The sequence below is a fragment of the Anolis carolinensis genome, chromosome 5, assembly GCF_035594765.1.
Source record: "Anolis carolinensis isolate JA03-04 chromosome 5, rAnoCar3.1.pri, whole genome shotgun sequence".
Classification (NCBI taxonomy): Eukaryota; Metazoa; Chordata; class Lepidosauria; order Squamata; family Dactyloidae; genus Anolis; species Anolis carolinensis.
In genome coordinates this window covers 21,817,026-21,842,373 of record NC_085845.1, presented here as the reverse complement: position 1 = coordinate 21,842,373, position 25,348 = coordinate 21,817,026, and the positions used below count along the sequence as shown (strand labels likewise).

The window sequence follows — 25,348 nt, the reverse complement described above, 5'->3', positions numbered from 1 at the left end:
AGATGGTAATGAATTCCAGCCAAAAGGTGAGAGCAGTAAAAATAAATCAGTCACTAAGATGTAAAGGACTCCAAATGATTTTCTGGAGTCCTACTCTTAACCTTTGTTGTGTATGGGAGCAAATAACACTACATGCTTTATGTAACCTCATGCATAAGAACCTGTATGCACACATTTAAGAAAAGAAGACTTTTGATGACAATCAGTGAATGGAATTTTAATAATAATAATAATAATAATAATAATAATAATAATAATAATAACTTTATTCTTGTATCCCGCCCCATCTCCCCGAAGAGACTCGGGGTGGCTCACATGGGGACCAAACCCAGTAATTGTAGCCCAGTAATCGCACAGGTTCATAGTAGGAAATGTGATCACAAAGAATTTGTTAGTACAGTAGAGTCTCACTTATCCAACACTCGCTTATCCAATGTTCTGGATTATCCAATGCATTTTTGTAGTCAATGTTTTCAATACATTGTGATATTTTGGCACTAAATTTATAAATACAGTAATTACTACATAGCATTACTGCGTATTGAACTACTTTTTCTGTCAAATTTGTTGTATAACATGTTGTTTTGGTGCTTAATTTGTAAAATCATAACCTAATTTGATGTTTAATAGGCTTTTCCTTAATCCCTCCTTATTATCCAACATATTCGCTTATCCAACATTCTGCCGGCCCGTTTATGTTGGATAAGTGAGACTCTACTGTAACTTGCACCAGTAGTATAAGATACTTACAGAAGGAGTGTGTAGAGATGCAGAATGAAAGCAACAAAACCGTTTTCGTTGTGAGGTTTTTTTTAGTGTCAGAAGTGATTTGAAAACATACTGCAAGTTGCTTCTGGTGTGAGAAAATTGGCTGTCTACAGCAGTGGTTCCCAACCTTTAGGCCTCTAGGTGTTTTGGACTTCAGCTCTCACAGTTCCTAAGAGCTTGTAAGCTTACTGGGATTTCTGGGAATTGAAGTCCAAAACACCTGGAGGCCCAAAGGTTGTGAGCCACTGGTCTACAGAGATGTTGTCCAGAAGATGCCCGGACATGTTACCATCCTGCTGGGAGGCTTCTCTTATGTCAAATAAAGCTACCTGACTATATTCTGTGCAGGTCACAACCCGAGACAGCAGCTCTTAGTTCTAACACAGAAATATTTGTTTTATGTTCTTTCCTCTATTATTCTACACCTCATTCTGCTGCCACTGTCACTTTATGTGAGCATAGTCACTCTGACCAATAGCGTAAATTATGTCTCAAGTAAGTAGTTAATAAAAAGTCCCCAGACAAACAGAATCAAATCATGTCTCTGAAGTAGCCTAATATGGTAACCTTCTCTTGTTTTTAAGATATGGGTTTTAACGTGGACATGCAAAATCAAATCTGCTTTGTCTTGCCTAATGAAGGTTGATTACTGTATTCAGGTTCTATGATTATTTGGTTCATAATGAAGAACCCAGAAAGATTAAGAAAGCAACCAGCCAGATATTTTAGGTACCTCCTAGACAATACTTAATATTTCTCTATTTTTTAAAACCTAGAATTAAAATTTATGAATGGAAACTGATTAATAAATTTAATATTTAGATTTTTAGTGAAATTCTGGAAAAAATGCACCACTTTATAACTGATAAGCAAATGTTGGCTTTCATGAGAACTGGCTTTGGTCTCTTTTGCATAGACATTTGTGTGAAGTAAGTTTGACATATGAGTTATATATTTGTTTTATTCAAACCATAAGTGAAATTGTCCATGTGAAGCAGAAATGCAGCTAAGCTGCTAATAGAGACGTAGACTGTAATGAAGAAAAGGTTGTAGGCCATTTTCCCCATAGAGACCTTTGGAAAGAGTAAATGTACCTACTAAAAATGAACTATAAACAAAACAGAAGCTATGCCCTTCACAACTGACCTTTCCTAACAGAAAGCTGATTTGCAAGATCTGGAACAGTAGTTCATCCTCACTAACAAAAAAGAGTCCTTGAAACCATGCGAGGTAGAAACAATAACATCGTACCTGGATTATAAGATTTGGGGGAGGACCATCCTGATGATTGACACAGCTCCTGTTTGGAAAGAAAGAGGTCACAGCAGTAACAAATGAACTATGACTGCATTGTTTATCTTACAATTTTATGGCAGCTTTGTTAACTTGGAAAGAATTTTTAGAATGATTGACATAGTGCAGCTAGTCTCTTAGTCTTCCTAGCCTTCTCTTGTTTCTATTTGACTCATAATTAACTTTTTGTTTATTCCTTGCTTAATCCATAGGCCTGTCTCATGCAGCTGGTGCCACAGAGGCCAATGCATCCACAACGGTCTTGCATTTGCCAGTAGCCAAAACAAACCACTGCAGCCTTTCCTGGCTTGTGTGCTTTTTGCCATCTTGATCACACTCTAATACACCTTAACCATATGTTTCATGACCCCCTCCCCAAAAAATCCTGTTTCAGCTTTATATCTTCATAGGTTCACTTACATCTGCAGGAGTTAGAATTGCACAGTTGAATAATATCTTTCTCCAGCAGAGAGCTGGCAAAGTGCCCAATTTGTATAGATGTGCAATGCAGATACACAATGCATATTGGGTATTCTTGCCAATGTACTTTATATCCCTTCACAACTCAGTACAATAGTTTCTTAGCACCTCTTCTATATAGCTAGGTTTAAATAAAGTTATATAATTTAAGAGGTCATTTTGGCATTCACCTGTGAGATATTGACAGCTATGTGTACACGTCCATGGTCATTGTTCATTCGCTTGAGAATAAGCCTCACCAAACACAATGAGTAAATATTTGCCCACTTGGCCTGTTTATTAGATGTTGTTTACTGTGTGGGCCATTAAGTCTTGTTAATAAACTTTGGATGATCCCTGGATGAAATTTGCCACTCTTAAACTCTGCCCAACTTTGCCACCTGAGATAATCCTGCCTCATGATTGATCTGGCCTCAGGCACATGGAGTTACTGAAAACAGTTGGTTTGAATTGTACTGATAGCCGCATTCAAGGCATACCCTTTACGCACACCAGACTCTGCCACTCCCAGATTTCTGTGTTCATCGGGAACCCAAGCCGGTCAAATCCCAATGCTTTATAAAGATTGAAATAATGAGTGCCAAGTTAAGAAAACTCTGGTGCCTCTGTTGCTGGAACCCACACCCAGAATTTTAATTCAGGGTGAAATGAGTCCTTAGTGATTTGAGTCCCAAAACATAAACAAACAGAAAAGACACTCCCATGGTTAACATTTCAAATATAGGAATCATCTTTCCAGCCTTGCGAAAGAATATCAAAGTGAATCAAAGTTATTATGGGCTCCTAGAGATCATGTATAGTGGAGACTGGAAACAATCAAAGGTTGGTTCATGTAACATATTTTCTACAACCTACATGATTCCTGTGGTCCCAATTACAGATATGTTTACTCAATCCTAATGGCATATGATAGTCAAGTCCATTCTTCTTTGTAAAAGTAGTTGCAGGACATGAAAACCATAAGAAGAGGACTGAGAAAAAATTCCTCTCATCTTTTAGTAAAAGATGCAAAATGCTGATGATGAACTCATACGCTGTGGTGACATTATGAGAAGATAAAATCTCTTAACTGTTGTGATTTGGCAGAGGTGGTCCCAATTAATGTTCTGCTGTCACATTTTTATCTGCTTTTAAAATGTTCTGATTCACACTTCATTCTTCATTCTGGCTTATTTAACTTGCTGCAAACTAAATTCCTAGTGGAAAAAGTAATTTTGCATTGAGTTATTGAAGGCTTTCATGGCCGGAATCACAGGGTTGTTGTGTGTTTTCTGGGCGTTATGGCAACAACCCTGCATTGAGTTAACTCAGCAGGAGGGAGAGGAGCAGAGTGGATGAAATCTTGCCACTTCCAATTTACTCAGGCAAAAGCAAATTGCTGCATTCTCTTCTTGACTCTGCTTTCTTCTGCATTAATAACTTTTGTGACTTTGCCCGTGTTGCTTGGAACATGTGCCCGTACTTTTAATCTGTGAAATATTGGTAGGTATGAGAAGCCATGTACCTCATTTCCAAAACAACAACATCAACAATCATGCGTAGAAGCCCATGGGGGAAGACTTGCCTCTCATATTCTATTTGGTTCTGGGCGAAAACAGTCCTATGAATAAATAACATAAAATACCATGAAAAAATAAGTTCTCAACCACAAGCCAAAGTTACTATATATTTATATCCAACAATTAATGGCTGCTGAAATAAAAAATTGCAGCAACATTCTGCATGGTGTTCATATGGCACATTTCCTAAAGTATTTCAGTAATCCTAACTGCTATCCTGTAAAAAAAAAAAAGCAGTACTCTAAAGATACATTCTAAAAATAGCAGTGTATCCCCTATCAGAAGTTTAAGTAGTACAGTCAGTTCAGTGTACCAGGATTCTGTTACCTCATTCTATTACCTCATTTTAGAACAGGGTTGAGTATTGGGCTAAACTTTACACCAATCAAGTAGGAAGCAAAGAACATGCACCTATGCAGTTGACAATATAGCTGTTGAGGTAAGAGAAGTAGTGACAGCTAGGTCATTATTACACCAGTCTGTAGTCTCGTTGCAATGGTGTCATTTAAGCAAGTGGAAGGATCACTTTTACACCTCACTGATATTGTGTTATGCTGGCACTTTGGTGGTGTGAATCCCCACTATCAGTCTTTTAGACATCTTACTTTCTACCCATCCAGCACAAATGTGCTGTTTTTCTATTTTTACGGAACTGCATAGTCATGAAATTTCAGTGTTCTTGTAAGATATTTGTCTGCTTTGCAATATCGGGACTGCAAGTGGAAGGAAACCCTCACACAAATAGTGGCAGAGCAACATGATATTGGATTCATTTATAGTTTTCCCCCTGTCGATTCAATCATGATTTGAATGTAGTGCAACTACGGGACAGGCATAATGCTGTGTGATAAACTCCCATCAAAGGTGTTTTTATCCTGTCATTACTGCATGTTATCAGCCTCATGAGATCATGTCTTTAGGAAGAATTCCTTTATGGTTTTCTCCCTTTCTCTTCTATGCTCTTTTTCTTCACCACCTGTAGGTCAATATTCACAAGCTTATTTTGGCTTTCTTTCAACCACTTCTCATTATTCTTTAATCAGAATCTCTCTGTCTCTGATCTGTAGTTCATTCTAATAGAACTGTCTTCTCACATACATTGGCTAATAATTGCAGTTTTTATAGTAGGCTAATGCCATCTGGCTGTATGTGTTGACAGCAGCAAAAGGAAACTGGGAAGCAAAAGGCAGCAAACACATTACAAACCAGATTACTTTAGGTTCTTCTTGTTATCTCTGCTATTATTGAAAGAAGTCCAGTCACTTAACATTTCAACACAAGAGAGGTGGGTATCACTGTATCATCATCATGTGTTATCCACCCTAATATATGGCAATCTTCCTTTCCAAGTCAATATGCCATCATGCCCTTGTCAGGAGCTCCGGAGTGCAAGAAACCCACAATTATTGTGCTATGGGATTCCAATGCTGGGACCCTTTCCTTGAAGCAGAGATGAGCCCTGAAACCCATCCAATGTTGTTGAACTGGAACTGGAACTCCTGACATTCCTCACCATTAGCCATATTTGGCAAGAACTATTAGAAACTGTTGCTCAACCATACCTGGAGAGATTCTCAATTCCCACTTCTGCATTACAGCAATAGCTCATTTAAACAATTGGACATCTGTAGAGGATTGTGTCTTTCAGGCTAAAATCTGGAAATAATATTAAAATGACTGGAATCTAACTCCTTGACTATCTCTTGCCAGACATTTGCAAAGGCAAAGAGAGATTCAGCCTGCAATAATAAGTGTAGACTTGCATATGTTTATAGGTGGATACACACCTTGATAGAGTGTTTGTATAACCTCAAATGCAATATTGTTCAATCGCATCGATTTTGACTGTTGCAAACGATCTCAAGTGTAAAGCAATGTTTGGAGAAATAAAGTGCAATTATATATGTGTTTATCATGTTTTGCTTGGTTGTGATCAAGAGATGTATTTATTTATTTGTTTATTTAATTTATATACCGCTCTTCTACCCCAGGGGGACCCAGAGTGGTCTTACACAGTGGCAGAATTAAATGCCACATATAATACAACATGTAGTAAAAACCAAACATAAAACACAAATAAAAGCTGGTATCCAAATCAAATTAAAACAATTAAAACCATGTGACCATTACAACAGGGGAAGTTTCGAGCCAAAGTCAGAGCCAGTCCATGTTTGACTTAATATTAATTAACAGAATCCATCATGACATATCAACTCATATCTTAGGATGGGCCAAAAGCTTGGTCCCACAGTCAGGTCTTCATCTGCTTCCGCAAAGACATGAGTGAGGGGGCTTCCCTAATCTCCCTTGGCAAAGAGTTCCACAGCTGTGGAGCCACCACCAAAAAAGCCCTGTCTCTCGTTTCCACCAACTGTACCTGTGACCGCTGTGGGACTGAGAGCAGGGCCTCACTCGAAGATCACTCGAAGATCTCTCAGATACGTTCTGAGAGATAAGTTGGACCAGAGCCGTTTAAGGTTTTGTAGGCCAAAGCCAGCACTTTGAATTGTGCCTGGAAGCTAACAGGCAACCAGTGGAGCTGCTTCAACAGAGGAGTTGTATGCTCCCTGAATGGCGCTCCAGTTAGTTAGCTGCAGAATGTTGGACTAGTTCCAGCTTCCAGACAGTCTTCAAAGGCAACCACACATAGAGTGTGTTGCAATAGTCCAAATGAGATGTAACAAGAATGTAGACCACCATGGCCAAGTCAGGCTTCCCAAGGTACGGGCACAGTTGGCGCACAAGTTGGAGTTGTGCGAAGGCCCCCCTGGCCACCGCCAAAACCTGGGGTTCCAGACTCAGCTATGAATCCAGGGGAACTTCCAAACTGCAAACCTGTGCCTTTAGAGGAAGTGTGACCCCATCCAACACAGGTTGTAACCCTATGCCCTGTTCGGCCTTGCAACTGACCAGGCGTACCTCTGTCTTGTCGGGATTCAACTTCAATTTGTTCTTCCTCATCCAGTCCGACACAGTAGCCAGGCACCGGTTCAGGATCTGGACGGCCTCCAGTATCTATCTTGTTAACTGCTCCTTCATCCAAATGCTCCACATAACATGCATGGCAGGTAGTTCATTGTTAACTGAAAAACTTTTAAACACACTTTTATTCTACCTACATGGTGTTTGTTCTACTTACGTGAGATTGTCACCTTAATTTAGATGAAGATCTCTTTCACTGAATTCTTGTCTGTTCCATTTACATATTTTTTTTGAAACTGTCAGCACTTCCAGACAAAGTTTATATTGTCCTAGCTCATTTATGGAATTTTATGTGGGGTCCAAATATTGTTGTATTCCACTTGTCATCTTCCTACATTTTTTCTCTTCTCCTTCCCACTACAAAAAATAATTATAATATATAAAATTATGGAGAAAGGAAAAGAATCTTCTTTGATTGAAGGATTGACCCTTCCTTGAATAACCCTTGTTGCATTGGTCTTCTTGGTGTAAGGTGGATTGTCCATGCATATAACAGCTCAAGCAAGCAGACAACTATAGCAACATCTCCCTCCACTGGTTTTAACTGTTTACATGAGATGGAAGGGAGCATTGTGCATTAGAATACAAACTGCTTATGATTTTTGTCATATTCCTGAGAAATGTGTTTCAATGTTTTCTAAATATTTTAGAGAATGAGAGAGAAATGACATGATCAGCAAGATTGGTGCTCTCAGAGCAAAACCAGAGTTAAAACAGACTCATTTATGACATCTAGTGGCTAAGTCATTTCAAGCTTTATTATGCTTCACGGATGACATGATTCAATGGAAAAGAAGGTAATGCTCTGTGAGATAAAATGCATTAGGAAACAGGGAAGACCCATATCACAGATGGATCAATAAATAAAGCCATGGGCCAGAACTTGCAAGACCTGAGTAAGACTGTTGATGAGAAGAAATAATGGAGGCCTGTCATTCACAGGGTTGCCATAAATTGAAGCTGAACTGGCAGCAAAGAAAATCACAACCCTTTAAAGACTATCTGAGCAGATAAGACTGCAAGATGTATGATACCTATTGTTAAGGATCTGAAACAAAAGATGGAGGAAGATTGTTTTCTGCTTCTCCAGAGACTAAATCACAAACCATTGGATTCAAATCACAAAAATAGATTCCATCTAAACATAAGGAGGACCTTTTATACTGAAATTGCTGTTTGTCGGTGGACTAGGTTGCCTTGGAAAGTGTTTTAAACAGAGGTTGGATGGGTATCTTTCAGGAATTACTTGTGTTTTTTTCTGCACAGCAAGGCAGAATAATGATGTTTTAATAATTGTCATTATAATTATTGTTATCATTATATTTATGTATACCCTACTTTTCTCTTTTGAGTGAAATTCAAAGGGGTAGGACTAGATGCAGCTTGTGATCCATTCCAGCTCTATTATTCTGTGATTTGATGAACACTTATGACTTTCCTTTCTGTCATGTTTAGGCATCAGCTGTTCTTAAACCAACATTACTGGGTGGTACCTGCATAGCTGTGGAACCCATTTATGCAGTTTCATTTATCTCTGCCTGAGGAAAAAAATATCTTTCTAGGAATTTGCTAGTTCCTCCAGTCAATTCTTTGGTATACTTTCCCCTGAATGTACTGTAGAGTTGCATTGGATGACCAAGCAAATTCCTAGAAAGGATACCTTTCTAGGTATTCCTAGGTTCAACAACAGCATTCTGTGGTATGCCAGGACCAGAAATTATGTTATTTAATGGTGTTCAGTTCACATCCATAGTTTCAGATAACCACAATCTGGACCCTATATCCGTCAGATATAAGGGTCTTACTGTATTTGAAAAAGGTGCCTTCTATGCAACATTGCAGGTCCATACTATACTTTCATTATATTGCGTCTCCAGTGTTGTTAGGAGGAAGCTTCCTTCTGCACCGAAGATTGTAAAAATATTAGGACAAGCTGTGTATAGAATATAGAACATGCAAATGTAACATAAACTATGTTATATTGTCCTAGTACATTCCCAAAGAGTACTTTTTGGAGGCCCAAATAGACACAATTAATAGTAGGGCAGCACATTTAAACATGTATGGTATGGCTTGCTAGGGAACAAGTATCCGATTTTCAGCACACAGGGGATAGCAGGAGGGAATGCTATATTCACTTTTCTTATGGTTTATTTCCAATTATCCATCTCCTTCCCACTCTTCACAAGTTGGTCTTTGATAGTAAATGTGAACCAGATGGTAAAAAAGTGTGATGCTTTCAGAGAAGAGTGATAGCTATAGGCAGGAGAATCATGTAGGAAACGAGAATTCAGATGCCAATGGTGTGATTGGCTATATCAGTTTGCTCATTATACACTGTTGTCAGAATGCCACTAACTAATGCAAGAATGGAGAATTTGGGGCAGTCCAGATGTTGCCGAATTAACTTCCATCATCCCTCTCCTTGGGCTATACTAAGTCGAGCTGTTAGGATTTACAGTCCAACATCTGGAAAGCAAATTTTCCCCAATTTTATGCACACTATCATAGTGTGGGTTAATTGAACCTCTCTGATTATTCTCAATATACTCTATCAGCAAATACAAAGAATGTAGTAGTATTGTATTTAGCAAAGTGTTTGCCCCAATACATTTCAGCCTGGAAGATGGCAAGGAGTATGTCCCTTTTTCTGTAAACTGGAATAAATATATTTCACAAAGGTCATGCAAAGACCAGCAAGATGAGAACAAAGGTATGCAGATTTGCAAGATTGCACAGAAAGCTTTTTGACTTTATGGGCTATTTGCCATAGCACAGGAAGTGAAGTCAATGGAGTAGATTTTCTACAGCTAAATGATGCAGTTAATACACATGACCAAAATGATCACAAAGCAGAGCTGAGTTTGAGGATAGATTTTGTAATCTTTGGCACCATTTAATTAGTCATCCGTGAATGCACATTTACGGCATTTGAGATCAAGAATCTAGGCTGAGTTGCCTGTTGGTGAAACATTGGAGAGTTTCTTGCATCAGGATACTTATCTCATTGTACTTATTCTACTTTCCAGGGAACCTTTTCTAGCATATATTTCAGGAGACCTTGTGTTTATTCGCAATTATGCTCTATTGAAAATGTAGGTGGCCAAATTCTCATTCAGCCATGGAATTTTTCTGCAGGATCTTATGCAAGTTCCACTCTCTCAGCCACAAAGGAAGGCAATGGCAAAGTCACTCTGAACAAATCTTGCCAAGAACTCTCATAGTAGGTTTGCTTTAGGATCACTAAAAACCAGAAATTACTTGAATACATGCAACAGCAGTGAAAATCAACTTTTTGGACATCCAGTTGATAGTATTTAAAGATTCTAGGTAGGGTCATGTTTTAGCTTGAGTTCAGCACTTACACATTGACCAGCAAAAAAAGCAATATGAATTCATAACAATATCACATTGATATCCATGAATTTGTTATATATGTGTGTGGTGCTGGAGTCAATGTGCATGCAAAGGTTTGAAATAAGCTGTAGAATTGCTCTGATCCAAACAAATCCAGATCAGCTGTCCAAGCTTATCCATGATCAATTCTCTTTAATTAATCTTCCTCTGTCTCATCCTTACTTACAAGGGATGGATGCAATCAGTTTCAACCTCCAGGGAACTCTTTAGGAACGATTTCCTCATCAGCATTTAAAAAGGAAATTAAATTAGGTTTTGTAGTTGCCTTATACTCCTGTAACAGCAGGATAAGTAGAAGGCACAATCATAGTCAAGACAGGAGCAGACAGAAACAAAAGGGCTAGTGATGTTTTCTTACATTTAAGGTGGAATGGATTAGAGACAACAAATGTTTATTAGGAGCATCCCTGAATGTTTGCCAAAGCAGACATTTCCCCATCTGTCCCTACTTTCTCTTCCTTTTGGGCATGAGGAGTCAGGTGTACATCTGACTCCTCTGGGCTCTGCTGCCTGCACCTGCCACCACAGAGCCCCATTGGTAGTAGTCCTGCATCATGTGATGGGCTCCCGGGGACTCCGTGCCAGCAGAGGAGAGAAGCAAGGAGAAGACGCTGATTCTCTCCAACTGATAAGGTCAACAGAGATGTATATCTGCAATGGTAACTATGTCTCTTCAATCAACGGCAATATGGGAAGGATGGATTTTCCATATATCAGTTGACCATCTCCTATCCAGAACTCCAAAATCCAAAATTGCCTACCTGGGTGACCGTCTGATGGTTCAATGTCCAGAAACTTTGTTTCATGCACAAAATTGTTTAAAATATTGTATTAAATTTTCTTCAGGCTAGGTGCAGAACTTATCAATGAATTTAACATTTAGACTTGGATCGCACCTTAAAGATATCTCATTATTACATAGATATTTTTTTTAATCCTAAATCCAAATATTTTAGTTAAGGGATATTCAACCTGTTCTTTCTTTTCTGTCTCCTTGAATGCTAAGATGATTTTTTTCAAAGAATAGATTTGCTGACAACATGCATTTCTCATTTTTCATACAAAGCAGCACTATTATGGTTGCATTTCAACCATGACAATTGAATAATACATGTCAATGCAGATTAGGCAGGGAAGAAGATGCAACTTTTTCAAATGACATTTTACTTTAGTCCCCAAATTTCTAGCACTGCAGAAAGTGAAATATGAAAATCATTCCCATTAGACTTCATATATTTGCCTTTTTCACACTGTCGTGGTTACTCTGCCTGGCACTTTTGTTTGGATGCCTAACCTGTATTTATAAATGTTCAGCTAGATTTTAAATTAATGGAATGCTATAAATTTGGAAACTGAAAGATTTAATTCAGGGACAGCAGAATTCGTATGCGGAGAATGGGGGCAATCTCTTCAGCCTTGGCTTGTACCACAGTTTGGGCATTACATAGTCTGTCTGAGCCCATTCAGAGACATTCATTCTAAACCAGGCCATACTCAATCCACTCCCATTTCCAATTTTTAAATGTTAGAATTGCAACTAATTGCAGCTATTTTGCTGCTTCTTCTTCTTGCAATGCAGACTGTTTTCACAGCTTCATTTCTTACAACAAAACATGCACACAATAGGTTTTAACCTCCTAAGGAAAACATGAAAAGCTTGCAATCAACCCCAAAGAGACAGTTATGTTACAACAGTTAAGTGTTTTTATTGTCATTAGTGAATAAAGCCTTAAGTGAGAATTCAACAGTGAGTTCATTACTGCTCCCACATACTGTGAACCACAATCTAAGATCCCCCCCCCCCAACTAGTGTTAGTATTCCATTGGGTTTGGAGACTGCACTGGTTTTGCTGAAGTTCTACTTTCCCTTATTTCTGCTAAGGAAAAAGAAGCATTTAAGTATCAGTGATTTTTATTTGTAGATATGAGAGGTTTTAAACTATATATTGCCTGTATATAGTTACATACTTTTCCTTCTTGGCAGCAATTCTATCAGACTAGGTTTATTATCCAGTGACAAGCTAGGAGCTTTGTGCTAAATAGGTTATTTCCAGTGACTACCCAAGGTCTACCTATTCTCTTTCTATAGCCATTCTTCCTTCTTCTAGTCACAGCCTCAGAAATTGGATGACAAATAGCCCATTGTTGCTAAGTTCATAACATCCTGGTTGCTAAGCAATGGCATGTTGTATTCTTCAACCATATCTGCTTGCATTCATAATCTTCCACCTGGATAATAAAATGGGGAGTGGATCAACTACTAGAGATGGCATGTTTAGAAACATGGAGTGAGGTACATTTCCAAACATCTTTCATGAACTAGTTTTGGCATTTGTAGACAATGTCAGAGCATATCCTTATTTGACATTCCAAAAATGACAATACTCATGATTTATCAATGTCTGAAAGATCTGTTCCAAATACATATGTTGTGAAGTACTAGGCAGTTTGAGTGGCAGACTCTTATTACTTAAGCTATGTATACTTTGGGCTTTCAGCATCTATTACTGTAGTTGACTTCTGCAAAATTCAGGAACGTCCTATAGACTGTGTAAAAATATATAAAAGTTCTCTGTTTAATCTACAAGGCTCTTTCAGTTTGTTTTTGGTATATTAATGCAAAGAAGCAGCCAAATCAGATCATTGCTGTCTTCTGTATTTATGACAGAAGCTTCTCAATTGCTTCAAGGAGTTCAGTAGAGGAACTAAGCCTTCCTATGTCCAGGAGGTGGTTCTTCCCTTGAGAAAAAAATAAATCTATATTTTCATCTTGTGCATTTTCTGGTTCTGCTTGCCCCTCAGAGAGATTGGTCTCTGAGGTAGGAATTATAATAATTTGTGGAAGAATAGGGCTTGTGAAGGAGTCCAGGCTTCCATTTATTTGGTTTTCTTGGCCTTCCAATTGAGAAGTATCAGTACTTTCTCCTGTGCTGCTACCATTCAAGCCAAATGGAAGAGAAGATGTTTTCAAGGAACTGCTTAGGAGCAACAGTTCTGAGCTGTTCCCTCCAAAGGATTGTGCATGTGATTCTTCTAGACTGATGGATGACAGAGCAACCTATGGAGAAAGGTAGAAGGAGAAAATTAACATTCCACAAACTTCTTCAGCAAGAATCACACTTTCTTCCTGAGTTGCCATGTGTTTTACATACCAACTATCTCTAATCCCTGAATTAAGGAACAGACTCTGAATTAAAAGCTTTAGTGGCTTCTAGGGCCATCAGTAGTTTGACTACTGGCTGTGCAGCATTATTTACTACAGCATTATCCAAATTGGATTTATAGGGGGTGTATTTATTAATGTCATTACCTGAAGCTTCCATATTGGGGAAAGGAAGCCTTCTGATAATGACACTGAACTTGTGGCCAACTGGCCACCAGTCCTCTTCTGCATCAGCAAAGGATGCAGTCAGTACTCACCATCTAAAGTTTCATGCCAAAGGTCTCCCATTGTTAGTAGGAAATGGGAATGTCTTTCTCATCTTCCTCCTCAAAGACAAGATATTTTATTTTTTTAAAGGTTGAGCCCACGATTTTGTGTCAGTTTTTGAAGTGAGATTAAAGCAGATGGAGGTGATGTAATACTGAGGTGGGGAAGAGGAAAATACCCGGAGCAAATGGCTCATTGTTGTGACCAGAGTTGTATTATGCAGAAATTATCAGATGGGATATTTCTCTTATTCTTTTGGGCAGGACAAGACAAAACCATGTCTTAAACTAATTTCAACATAAAATACAGATCTATAATGGCAAAAAACAATGATAACATACAGGCATAAATCAAGAAGGATTTGCCCCTTTATTATAAGGAATATTAGAAACTGATGCTGTTTTTAACCTTTTTTCTTGCTGGCACATTGCAGTTATTTGTTCTGAGAAGCAACCCACTCTCTTCTTCTGCTACTCCTTTGGCTGAAAAAGAATTACTTCGGTAGGCTTGCAACTTCTTGTGGCCTGACTCAACAGGGTCAAGCTCTACATCACACCAAGTCTAAAAAAAATGAAATGATTATTAAAGTAAACAACTGAGATACAGTAATGTTGGCACTATTTTTTGTACTGTGATTGAACAACTGATCATGAACTAGTAACCAGGGAAGCACAGAACCAGTGACTTGGAGAGTTCAACATCATGCCAAGAGCCTATAGAGTTACCTTTAAGAAGAAGGACTACAACAGAACACTGAAGTCAACTATAACTAAATAGGGGTAGAATAAAATTCGTACATCAGAGAATCATATTTTCATTGCAGTATTGAATGGCTTCAGCATATCACTACATTAATTCTTCTTAAAAATAATTATGTGTTTCTCTTTGGATGTAGGAAATTCAAAAGTACAGCCCAAACAACAAATGTCAATTTAGACTTTTTGGCATGCTTCCTGAAGAGCTCTTGTCGCACCATTGAGGCTGAGAAAAAGAAGTTTGTAGCATAAGCTTTCATAGACTAGGTTTACTTTATCAGGTGCAAGTAAACCCAGCCTATAAAAACTTGCACTACAAACTTATTTCTCTCAGTTGATCTGAAATATGCTATAAAATCAATTTGCATATTGAGGCACACTAACATGACTACATCTCTGCATACTTCTTAGCACGTACTTCTTAGCAACAAGTGGGAACACTGACTTATATCATAAGTGATAACTGATAGAAATAGAGGAAGCTGCCTTGTGCTGAATTAGAGCATTTGGGCCACTTTTGGCTACTGTCATCAGGTGTCTAAGGATCTTAAGTGTCTAAACTGAGCTACAAACTTTCTTCCAATAGGAAGAACATGGGATGCTTGGCTTAGAAAGCAATGGTCTACATCCAACTGCTAGGTCCACCTAACACAAAAACATGGGATCAGTTAGTGTCTGTTAAACCAATTTCCATGAAAATTCCACTGATTTAGTTGGATGTACATAAAGGTTGATTTAATAAATCATTGGTTCAATGGATCTACTCTAGTTGGGATTGGGAATAACAACAATAACAACAAAACAGCACAAACAAATCTATACACTCAAAATCACAGTCCACATGGTTCAAAAAGGCATACTTCCAAATACATGGAAATAAGACGTCAGATTCAATCGGTTTTCTGGCATACTACAAGCGATGATAGAAAAATGAGAAAACTATTAAACATCCATTGGGTTGAAAGAGAGTATGTTTTAAACAGACTCATGAAATGTCATGAAGAGTACTTTAACACATCTGAAAATATATTTTTAATTTAGAAAAGACTTCTGAGTAAGATTTTAGAAAGACAGACAAAAAATAGGCAAATGCCTAATTGTTTCCTTTCTGGTTATTGTTCAGGCATCCCATAATTATTACTGCAAATTGGTTTGGCAGTGGAAACTAAAGATTGAACATCTCTTATCTTGAATTCCAATATCTGAAATATTCAGAAAGTGTCCACATGGGTGACCTTTTTGTATTCTGATGTATGCAAACTTTGTTTCCTGCTCAAAATTATTAAAATATTATACAGTGTTCCCTCACTTATCACCGGGGTTACATTCCACGGCCACCCACAATAAGTGAAAATCCACGAAGTAGGGACGCTATATTTGGATGCTATATAGGGATGTTCCCGCCGCTGCTGCTGCCTTGTGAGGAAAAAACAAAGCTGCTTCAGCCTCCTTTTCTCTCCCTTCGGCTTCTATTTCCTTCCTTCGTTAGGCTTCTCCTTAGGAAGGAAGTAGATAGAGGGATTTATAATATTATTTTAGTGTCTATTAAAAAATCACGAAACAGCGAGTCCGCAAAAAGCGAACTGCGAAGTAGTGAGGGAACACTTAAAATGGCTTTTGTGCAGTGTATATAAAGTGTATATGAAATAGAAATGCATTCCAAGTTAAGACATAATGAGATGTACAAGGTATAATTGGCCCTCTGCTTGCTGTGGTTAGAAGCAAATGATACCCATAAAAGAGAAAAACTGTTAATAAAGACATTTTTATTCCTTTAAAGCTATTTTGTTTTACATGAGAGAACAGTTCTCTAGGAACTTTGAGATCTTCCAGCATGTCTCTATGGTCAACCTCTGATGGAAGCTGATCACTGAATCACATTGGAGAAACTAGAGATGCTTACACAAGTGTTCTGTCTAGAAATCTCTGAGTCCTTCAGCATGACTGTGGAAAGCTGATCATGGGATCACTATGGTGGTCCTAGAGATTCCTAGAGAGAACATTTTAATCAAATATATGAATAATCAAATCAAAACCACATATGTAGAGAAAAACATTAAAATATCCAAAACACTTCCAGATCTAATCATTTCAGATAAGAGATACTCAGCCTATACTTGGACATACTTCTCTCACCAGTTGTCAAGATGAGATGAACCATTGTAGATAAGTGACTAGCTTTTGCTGGCTGAGTACCACTACATATGATCTCCCACTCACTATATCTAGAGAATCTAACCAGGTTGGCAATGAAGGCAGCAGACTAATTTAGACTGTAAAGAACAGGCCATAAGGTCCTGCCCTCCAGTTATTATCCATTACTCACCTGGTTTTTGATTTCTGCTTGCTAAAAACAAAACGAAAACAAACCCTGAAATGCAGCAACATCAACAGATGTGCAGGGATAGGCATTATATTTTCTTCAGGTAAACAGGGGCGGAGATTGTTGGACTGCAAACCTTAGCTAGTATAGTGAATGGTGAGTTTTAGTCCAAAAGCATCTGGGCATCTGCATGGCATCCACTGTGACCTATATGTACACATGTGTTCCTGACCTGCCCATTTAGTTTAATCAGAAGCACTTGAAGCTTTTCATACAGAGGAATAAAATGTCAAGTGTTCCTACAGGGATATTCCTACAGGGAGATTGCTTTGTGCATTGGAGAAACATCTGAAATAAATTCTGGGTTAAGGAACCAATCTTGCCAAGAAAAAACCTTAATAGGGCCACCTTAGGGTTGCCATTGGCAGGAAATGACTTGAAGGTATATAGTAACCACAACTATGTTCTAGACAAGTTGCGTGTATTTTTGTTTCTGGAAGAGTTAATATAGGCAAGCAAAGAACAAAACTTGCCCACATTAGAGAACTACGCCAGCACCAGTTTTTATATGGAATTTACTTTTTGTTGTTTTTATGTGTCTCTGGCTTATGGTGATCCTATTGTTAAGTTTTTTTGACAATATTTATTGCCTTCCTCTGAGGCTAAGAGAATATGTCTTGCTCAAAATTCGTGGCTGAAAGGAGAATCAAACCCCGGTCTCCTAGGTCCAACACTCAACACTGCTGGGAGTCGGGGCCTTTAGGATTGTATAGTTTTAACCTTTTTAACTTTCCGTATTTTTTGGACTGTAGCTCCCATCATTCATTAGCACTGGCTAGGCTAGGCTAGATAGAACTTATGAGAATTGCCTTTCTGCAACATTTATTCTGCACATGATTTTGACACCCCACCTTAATGGAAACCAAACTTACTGTTTCTTTAGCAGAAATGGAGGAAATGTAAGTGCTCTTGTTCCTGTAGCTGAAAGAGTGACGGCTAGATACAGAAGCCCGGAACGATGACTCACTCATAGAACTTGTTGAAAGATCACTTTTAGATATCGGTATAAGAAATCTCAAGCAAGGAACAGCACTTCGAATGGTTCTTCTGTAAAGCATAAGAAATAACAAAGAGTAACTCAAAATTTACATAAGACAGTACAGTTGCTGGAGAGATTAGAGAATCGATTGTATTATATATATTTTTATGTGCCTTTACTCATATCTCATAAGAGCGAACCAAAGCTTGGGAAAAGTATGGTTTGGACTACAGCTCCTTGAACCTTCCACTAGTCATGCTTACTGAGCGATTCTGGAAGTTGCCATTAAAAGCCACTTTTTCAAGGTTTAGGACAGTGACATTTACACAGGGGTTCTTTTTATTGTGAAAATCTAATTCAAAAATTGTAGCAGTGATGTACTTGCCACCACAAATACTTCTGTGGTTGTAATTCTTTGGTAAATCCCACACACCCCACAGTTGCTCATGACAAATAAATTTTCCCATATAATGTATATGAACTAGGACTCTTGTCTACAATGTTAGTAGTGTGTTGAAGAAGCATAGCTATGTATTAGAAAAACCCATTAGATTTAGAAAGTGCCTACCTGTGATGGATGGAAACTGCTAGAAACTGGGTATTTTTAAAATGCTGATCAAACACAGCTACCTGCACTTTTGGAATCTCTTTTTGATCATCTTTGAAAACAATAATGATGTGGGCCTAGCTTTCCAGATTTATTACTGGATTCCACCTTGATTGTTATATAGATGTTTGCCTTTTTATGAATGAAGTGAGTGGAAGGTTTACTATATTGGAGCAACAGAGACCCAAAGAAGAGGCAAATGGCCCAAATTCCTCATATTTTACCTTAGGCTGCAGTGTTGAAGAACCAAGAGGGGAAAAGGAAGGTAAGTGAAAAAAAATCCAAGCAAATGAAAAAAATCTGTCAGCTGTATCTGTATCTATAACACAATGCTATAAGATTTATACTGCTTTCTAAGATTGTCTTTCTGATAAGCCAATTATAATTATAAAGGTTAATTATCTGTATGTTGATAAAGCCACTGATAGTTTATGCTGCCACCTTGTGGTAAAGTCACATATCAAACTTTTTTAAATGTACAGCATTTAATTTCCTAAAATCAGTAATTTATGCACCAATCAGGATCCACAGTGTAGTTATGTGTGCTTTAGTCTAACTATTGCTATTTTGGCAACTATTGCTATTTTGACAATTTTGCTATTGATAAACGAAAGTTTTGGAAAACTTGTGAAAAATTCAGATTTTCTCTTTCTTATACAAATTCTGTCGAACACAAAACCGATCCTTCTACTAAAGAAGAAGAAGTACAAAGTCATTTTTATTTTTTATATTCCAGATTGTAAAAACAATTATTTAACTTTTGTTTTGAATTACCTACAGAAACTAAATTATAAATACGTTAGATGATAAAAGCAATCTGAATTTCTAATATCCTAATGAACACTCACTGAAAATTGCAGAAAAGCCTTTCCAATTTTCATTGCCACAAGTAAAAAAGATGGGATCAAAGGACAATGAACTGAACACTTTGCTATTTGTCATAGCGTTCTGGTCTGATGGGAAACACATTCTCTTCCATATTTTGTTAAGCTTTCATGCTTGCTTTCATCTTAGCCTTGGAGATAAACCATGATGTAAATAGGAAGTGAATGTGCTCAACACTTCTCTGAGATTAATAGATCTGAGACTAAACAGAATCAATGATGGCAAGAATAAAACAAAAGCTGGCATTACCTAGCCCAGTAAGGCCTTTGTCAAAGCGATAGGGAATTGTTAGAGATAGGATTTATGTACGAACATGAACATAAACATCATTTCTCCCTTTCAACTATAATATGCTGCAGTGCTTTTATGATGTTCAGACATAATTGGCACACAGCAACGATCCTGGGACTCAGACCTGTCAGTCACTATTAGTGGATCTCTCTTTTCAGTGTCAATACAATTTGATAATGTATGTTCAGACGTTCACAGTTTCAAGGACACCTGTCCAGCCAAAGAGCTATGAAAGCTGATTGCAGAGTACTGACATAAGGCAGGACAAGGGTGAGAAGTCTATGAACTCTTTGAGCTGTAGCAAGATTAAAGCTTGGTTGCAGACTATTGCATAGATTAAGAAAAATCAAAATCACATGCAGACAGTAGCTAAGATTCTACATCACTTACTTAGATACTTAACTACACTAGAGGCATAGCTAAGTAGTATCTCCCAGCCCATTCCTCCCAATCCTCATTTATTAGGCAACAGCCATTGAGACAACATAAGTCTGTTCTCTTGTTAATGGTGAAGGTATTTTCAATGGTAAATTCACTTAAAGAAACATACATCTCATTAAAGTCACTGCCATAAGGTTGCATTCACTGTACCTGTATCTTGGGTGAATGATTGCATAGATTATGGGATTGTAGATTGCAGAAGCTTTGGCAATAACAGCAGGCACAGATTTAGAATACGGAGTTAAGGTCCTGGCGTAACTGGAAATAAGAACAAGAAAATTATATTCATGAAACTTTTGTTAGCTAGGCATAGAATTCTTTGGATGTGTCTATTCTTCTGAAATGTGAATTAGCACCGGATTCCATTTTCTTGGTGGAAATATAACTCTGGAAGGAGATTGCTTCTGGGCACAAATTGAAGTGCTGGTTTTGACCTATAAATACTATATTCTCCCTTATGAATCTGCTCCTGTTTTAAGATCTATAGGGGAAGCCCCTCTCTCACCACTTTCATAGGTACATCTGGTAGGAACATGGGAAAGATTACACTGGCATCTGGACTCTTTCTGTTAAATGATGAAAACTTTTCTGTTTTGATACACCAAGGAAGTGATTTTGTAGATGGGCCTTGAATGATTTGCTGAAATTTCTATGTGTTGTTCTTTTGAATTTTAATGGTTTATGTTAATTTTTAATTATATTTGTGAAATCTATCTTGGGTGCTAAGCTGGGAAAAACAACAACAATTTTGTGTCTGTATTATAGTTAAGTATCGTTCAGAATGCAAGCTAAGGCAGAAAGGATTTTTCCTACATTTCTCAAAGGGACCAAAGTTCCACTGGATTGATATTGTCCCACCTCTTTTTATCTACTTTTGACCAAGATAATCTCATTTGTGGCTGAATACTTACCCTGCCCATGAAATTAGAGTAACACAAGCATATGGAGACCAGGACAAGACGAACACCACAATGGCCACAAAGGCAATTTTTGCAAGCTTCCATTCACTCTTTATAGAGTGTGAAATAGAGGATTTCCGGTTATAGGTTGAACCCAGTTTTTGAACATTCCTGTGATGGAGAGAGAGAGAGATAAAATAAGAGAGATCAAATAGAAAAGGAAATGAAAAGACAAGAAAGTATGAGTAAATATTGTATTTTAGTAAGAATTTTGGCATCTAGCTTGGCGGGGCTAGTATCAAAGCTAATGACTTGTGCAATGCTCACAGGGATCCATGCCAGCCTCCTTTCAATTTTTTTATAGCCCAGCATTCAAAAGATTGGATTGGCATCAGGTGGCTATAGTCACTGTTAACATCTTTTGCCTCAATTCTCTGTAATGGGGTAAGATAATTGATGGCAAGCAGCTTCATTCTAAAACACCGGGTTAGAGGAACAACAGGCATCCTATTTTCAACATTGCTAACCATTCCCTCTGCTGTTTGCTGCACAGTGGAAGCTGCTCCGTTCAATGTTAGTAAGGTGTTGGATTTGGTTCAAGTTTTGATCCTGTCAAGTTTTAAAGTCAAGTTTTGACTTTAGGTAAGCTGCACAAGGTATTAACCCTACCCTGAAAATAAGTCCAGAACCTTGGCTAGCTTTCCACTGCCATCATAGCCAACAGCATCCATTGCCACTCCCTTCTCCTATCTGCTATCTTGTAAATGGAAGAGAGGCTGACCATGGGATAGAGATGCTAGCAAATCTGGCTATGATCCTGAATTTGATATAAGATGATCATTACTAGTAATACAATCATCCCTACACATTTTGGGCTAAACATTCACAGATTTAATTATTCACAGATTACTGTATTTACCACTACCTCTGATGTTGTCCTATACAGAAAAGCATGTTCTCGCTAGACATTTATAGGTCTTCCAGAATGATTCCATGGTCAGCTTATACCAGATTGTATAGATAAATGTTTGTGATTTTTACTTATATGTGGGCTTTTTCGACTTTCATAGGGACTTTCCACCTTTAACCCCAGAAAATGTGGAGTGACTACTGTAAATGCAATAGGAAAGAGGGTGACAAGTTAGCAAGGCACCAAAATGTATGTTTGACAGTGATTTACCCTGCATTTTATGCTCTTGTACCACTACAATAGTTAATATCCAACTGATTAGTACAAAAGATGATGAAATATTTATAACAAACAAAAATACAAGAAAATCCCACTAACATGACTACCTTGTTTTAATCTCATCTCATTAAGATAAAATGATAGAAAGTAAAAGCAAACAAAAACAGAATATCTGTCTTGGGCCTTTTCCACACAGTTGAATAAAATCCCACATTTTCTGCTTTGAACTGGAATATATGGCAGTGTGGACTCAAATAATCCAGATATTGTGGGGTTTTCTGCCTTCATATTCTGGGTTATATGGCTTTGTGAAAGAGCCCCTGGAGAATATACTGTTTTTTTCAGGGTTCTGCTTACCTGCCTGTACTTCTTATGGCCAGAAACATGAATATATAGCAGTGGAAGATGATGACGAGGGGGATAAAGAACACGCAGCAACACAACATCATAGTATAACTTCGATTTGCTGGAGAATAGGTCACATAGTCCCATGTACAGGATATCATCAAACCCTCTGGTATATAGGAACCTAAGAACAATAAACATTCTTGTTATAGAGCACACAAATAGGGATGGATGTTAAAATCTGACAGTACTGAAGGAAACAGTGTTACTACTCCAAACAGTCTTGTGATGCCTTTTGTGAACAGAGACCACTTTGTTAGATACAATTGTGTGAGTACTAGTAGGTATTTTGTGCAAATATGGTAACTTGACCTCACTCTTCTCTCTTCAGAGGGAAAGTGAAATTACTTCAAAAATAGGGTGCCAAAAACTCAATTTTCGTGTTTACTCCTTCCAAATTTGCCCTTTGCAAAAAAACAAACAAACAAACAAAACACAAAAACCTGCCTAAATCCCCTGCACTTAGACTACTACACACCAGGGGAGGCTAGGGTATTAATAATAATAATAATAATAATAATAATAATAATAATAATAATAATAATAATACCCAGCTTTTTCTCTCCAACAAGAAGACTCAAAGCAGCTAAAAAAACATTTTCCCCAACATTTAGTTTATTTAGTGGTGGCATCTAATGTAGTTTAATTGAACCTAACTGAATCCAAAGAGCTTTTCAGTAGTGAGCCTTGTAACTATGCATTCCCCTTCCCAGTGTAATTTCCCTTTTCCAAGTCTCTATCTCATCATTATTAGATTTGGTTTGAAAATATCTGGGACTGATTCTAATTTTTTTAAAATTAATAAAAGTGATCTTAATTGTTATGTGCTTTATCATAAAGTTTCTTTGTTTTGTTTCTTAATTTCTGAGCCATCTTGATAGACCGTGCTCTTAAAGGCAAGATATAAATAGTCTAAGAGTGCCATCTAGGTTTCCTAGAGGATCTCTAGTGACTCCAAACTCTGTAAGTGAAAAGGAAGATCTTCCCTGGAGATCTCCCCTTTGATCTATCATATTTAATTTGTTCATATCCTACCTTTGTCCCTATTCTGGGACACTAGGCAGCTTAGATGATTAAAAAGCAGAAGTGACTAAAAACAATGTCATAATATGAGGATACAATTAAACAAATTAGCATAATAAAACAAAAACAAATTAAAAACAGTTTGCAGCAATTTAGCAAGCTACTGAGCTGGGGAAAAAAGAAACGGTCCCAGCAAAGGAAAGCATTCCAGGCTCTCTTGGAATGGAATTCTACAACCTAGGTTCTTTGTGTGTTTCACCAAGTATATCTACAAAGGATGGTGGGACCGAGAAAAAGTCTTCTTACCAGGATCACAGAGAGCCAGGGTAGGTTCATACGGAGAAATATAGTATTCAGGTCTTTGATGCCTGTCCCCACTACCCACTTTATAGGTCAGACTAGCACTTTGAACTGGTCTTGGAACTGGAACAATAGTTCTACCATAGGAACTGTCAAATTCTTAGACACATTCCTACTCAACTTCTTTTGAAATTACCATAATGGTTTGTCTAAATCCAAGTACTAGTCCCAACAGTTAACCCTCCAGATTTGCTGGGCTTAGGGGCACAGAAACCCCACAAAATGAAATACCATGAATAAAAAACCATGGTCTACTGGAAAAAAACAGTAATGCTTGATAACACAGAAGGCAGTGGAAAAAGAGGAATAAAACATTACAGGTAGATTGAATTAAGTCACAGCTCTGAATTTGCAAGACCTGAGCTGGACCATTACTTAAAAGCTCTCTTTGAGGTCACTTATTCATAGAGTTACTATAGGTCACATGTGTCAAACTCAAGGCCTGCCGGCTGAATCCAACCCATTGTATCATTTTATGAGGCCCTCCAGATGCTGGACTGTATTCCTCATCATTAAACATCATGATTAGAGCTGATGGGAGCTGTGATACAATTAACACCTGGAAGGCTGCAGTTGGTTCAGTTCAGTCAGGAGAGTGGGGTTTCAGTTTAGATACAAGGCATGTGGATATGACGTCTAACTCTAAAATGTCCCCAATCTCAAAGCCACAAGTGTTTTTGGGCTGCAATTCCCATTATCCCCAGCCTACATGGTAGACAATCAAAAGTAATGGGAGGTGTTGTTCAATAAAACCTGTGGACTCAACCTACGTAACAACTAAAGAGCAAAAACCACTATGTAAAAAATTATAGTTGGTCCTCTGTATCCATGGATTCTCCCTTCATAGATTCAATGGCCCTTTGAAGGCAACCATAAGGCTGATGTGGCCCTCAGTGAAAATGAAGATCACTCCTCCTTCACAGAACAATAATAAAGTCAATGATTATGTGGCTCTGTCTTGAGTTGGGACAAGCAACTGAAGCAAGGCCAAGATACAGTAAAAAGAAAAATAATAAAACTTTTGTCTTGTCTGGAGTAAGTTCTCTGCTAAAAAATACTTCCTCCCAAGTTGCCATAGTATTTCTCTTCTTATACATAAATGATGCAATAAGCCCACTGAGTTCAAAAACTCTCAGAATCCCCACTGACAGAGTTCAAAAACATTTACTCCTTAACTGTAGGGTTACAAAGTTCCTACACAG

General features: G+C 37.8%; 1 protein-coding gene across 2 annotated transcripts in view; it reads right to left on the bottom strand.

Annotated features, from left to right (window-relative positions):
* Positions 1-12,393: 12,393 nt before the first annotated feature.
* The window catches only part of LOC100553182 (melanopsin), a 46,804-nt gene continuing 33,849 nt past the window's right edge, over positions 12,394-25,348 (bottom strand). For both annotated transcript variants that reach the window (XM_008111055.2, XM_062982165.1), the window contains 6 exons: positions 22,716-22,887; positions 21,182-21,340; positions 20,421-20,528; positions 17,940-18,114; positions 14,338-14,490; positions 12,394-13,557 (listed from right to left, as the gene is read on the bottom strand). In XM_008111055.2, coding sequence (XP_008109262.1) covers positions 13,159-13,557; positions 14,338-14,490; positions 17,940-18,114; positions 20,421-20,528; positions 21,182-21,340; positions 22,716-22,887 — 1,166 coding nt within the window. In that variant the 3' untranslated portion in view covers positions 12,394-13,158. The remainder of the gene's footprint in view (positions 13,558-14,337; positions 14,491-17,939; positions 18,115-20,420; positions 20,529-21,181; positions 21,341-22,715; positions 22,888-25,348) is intronic.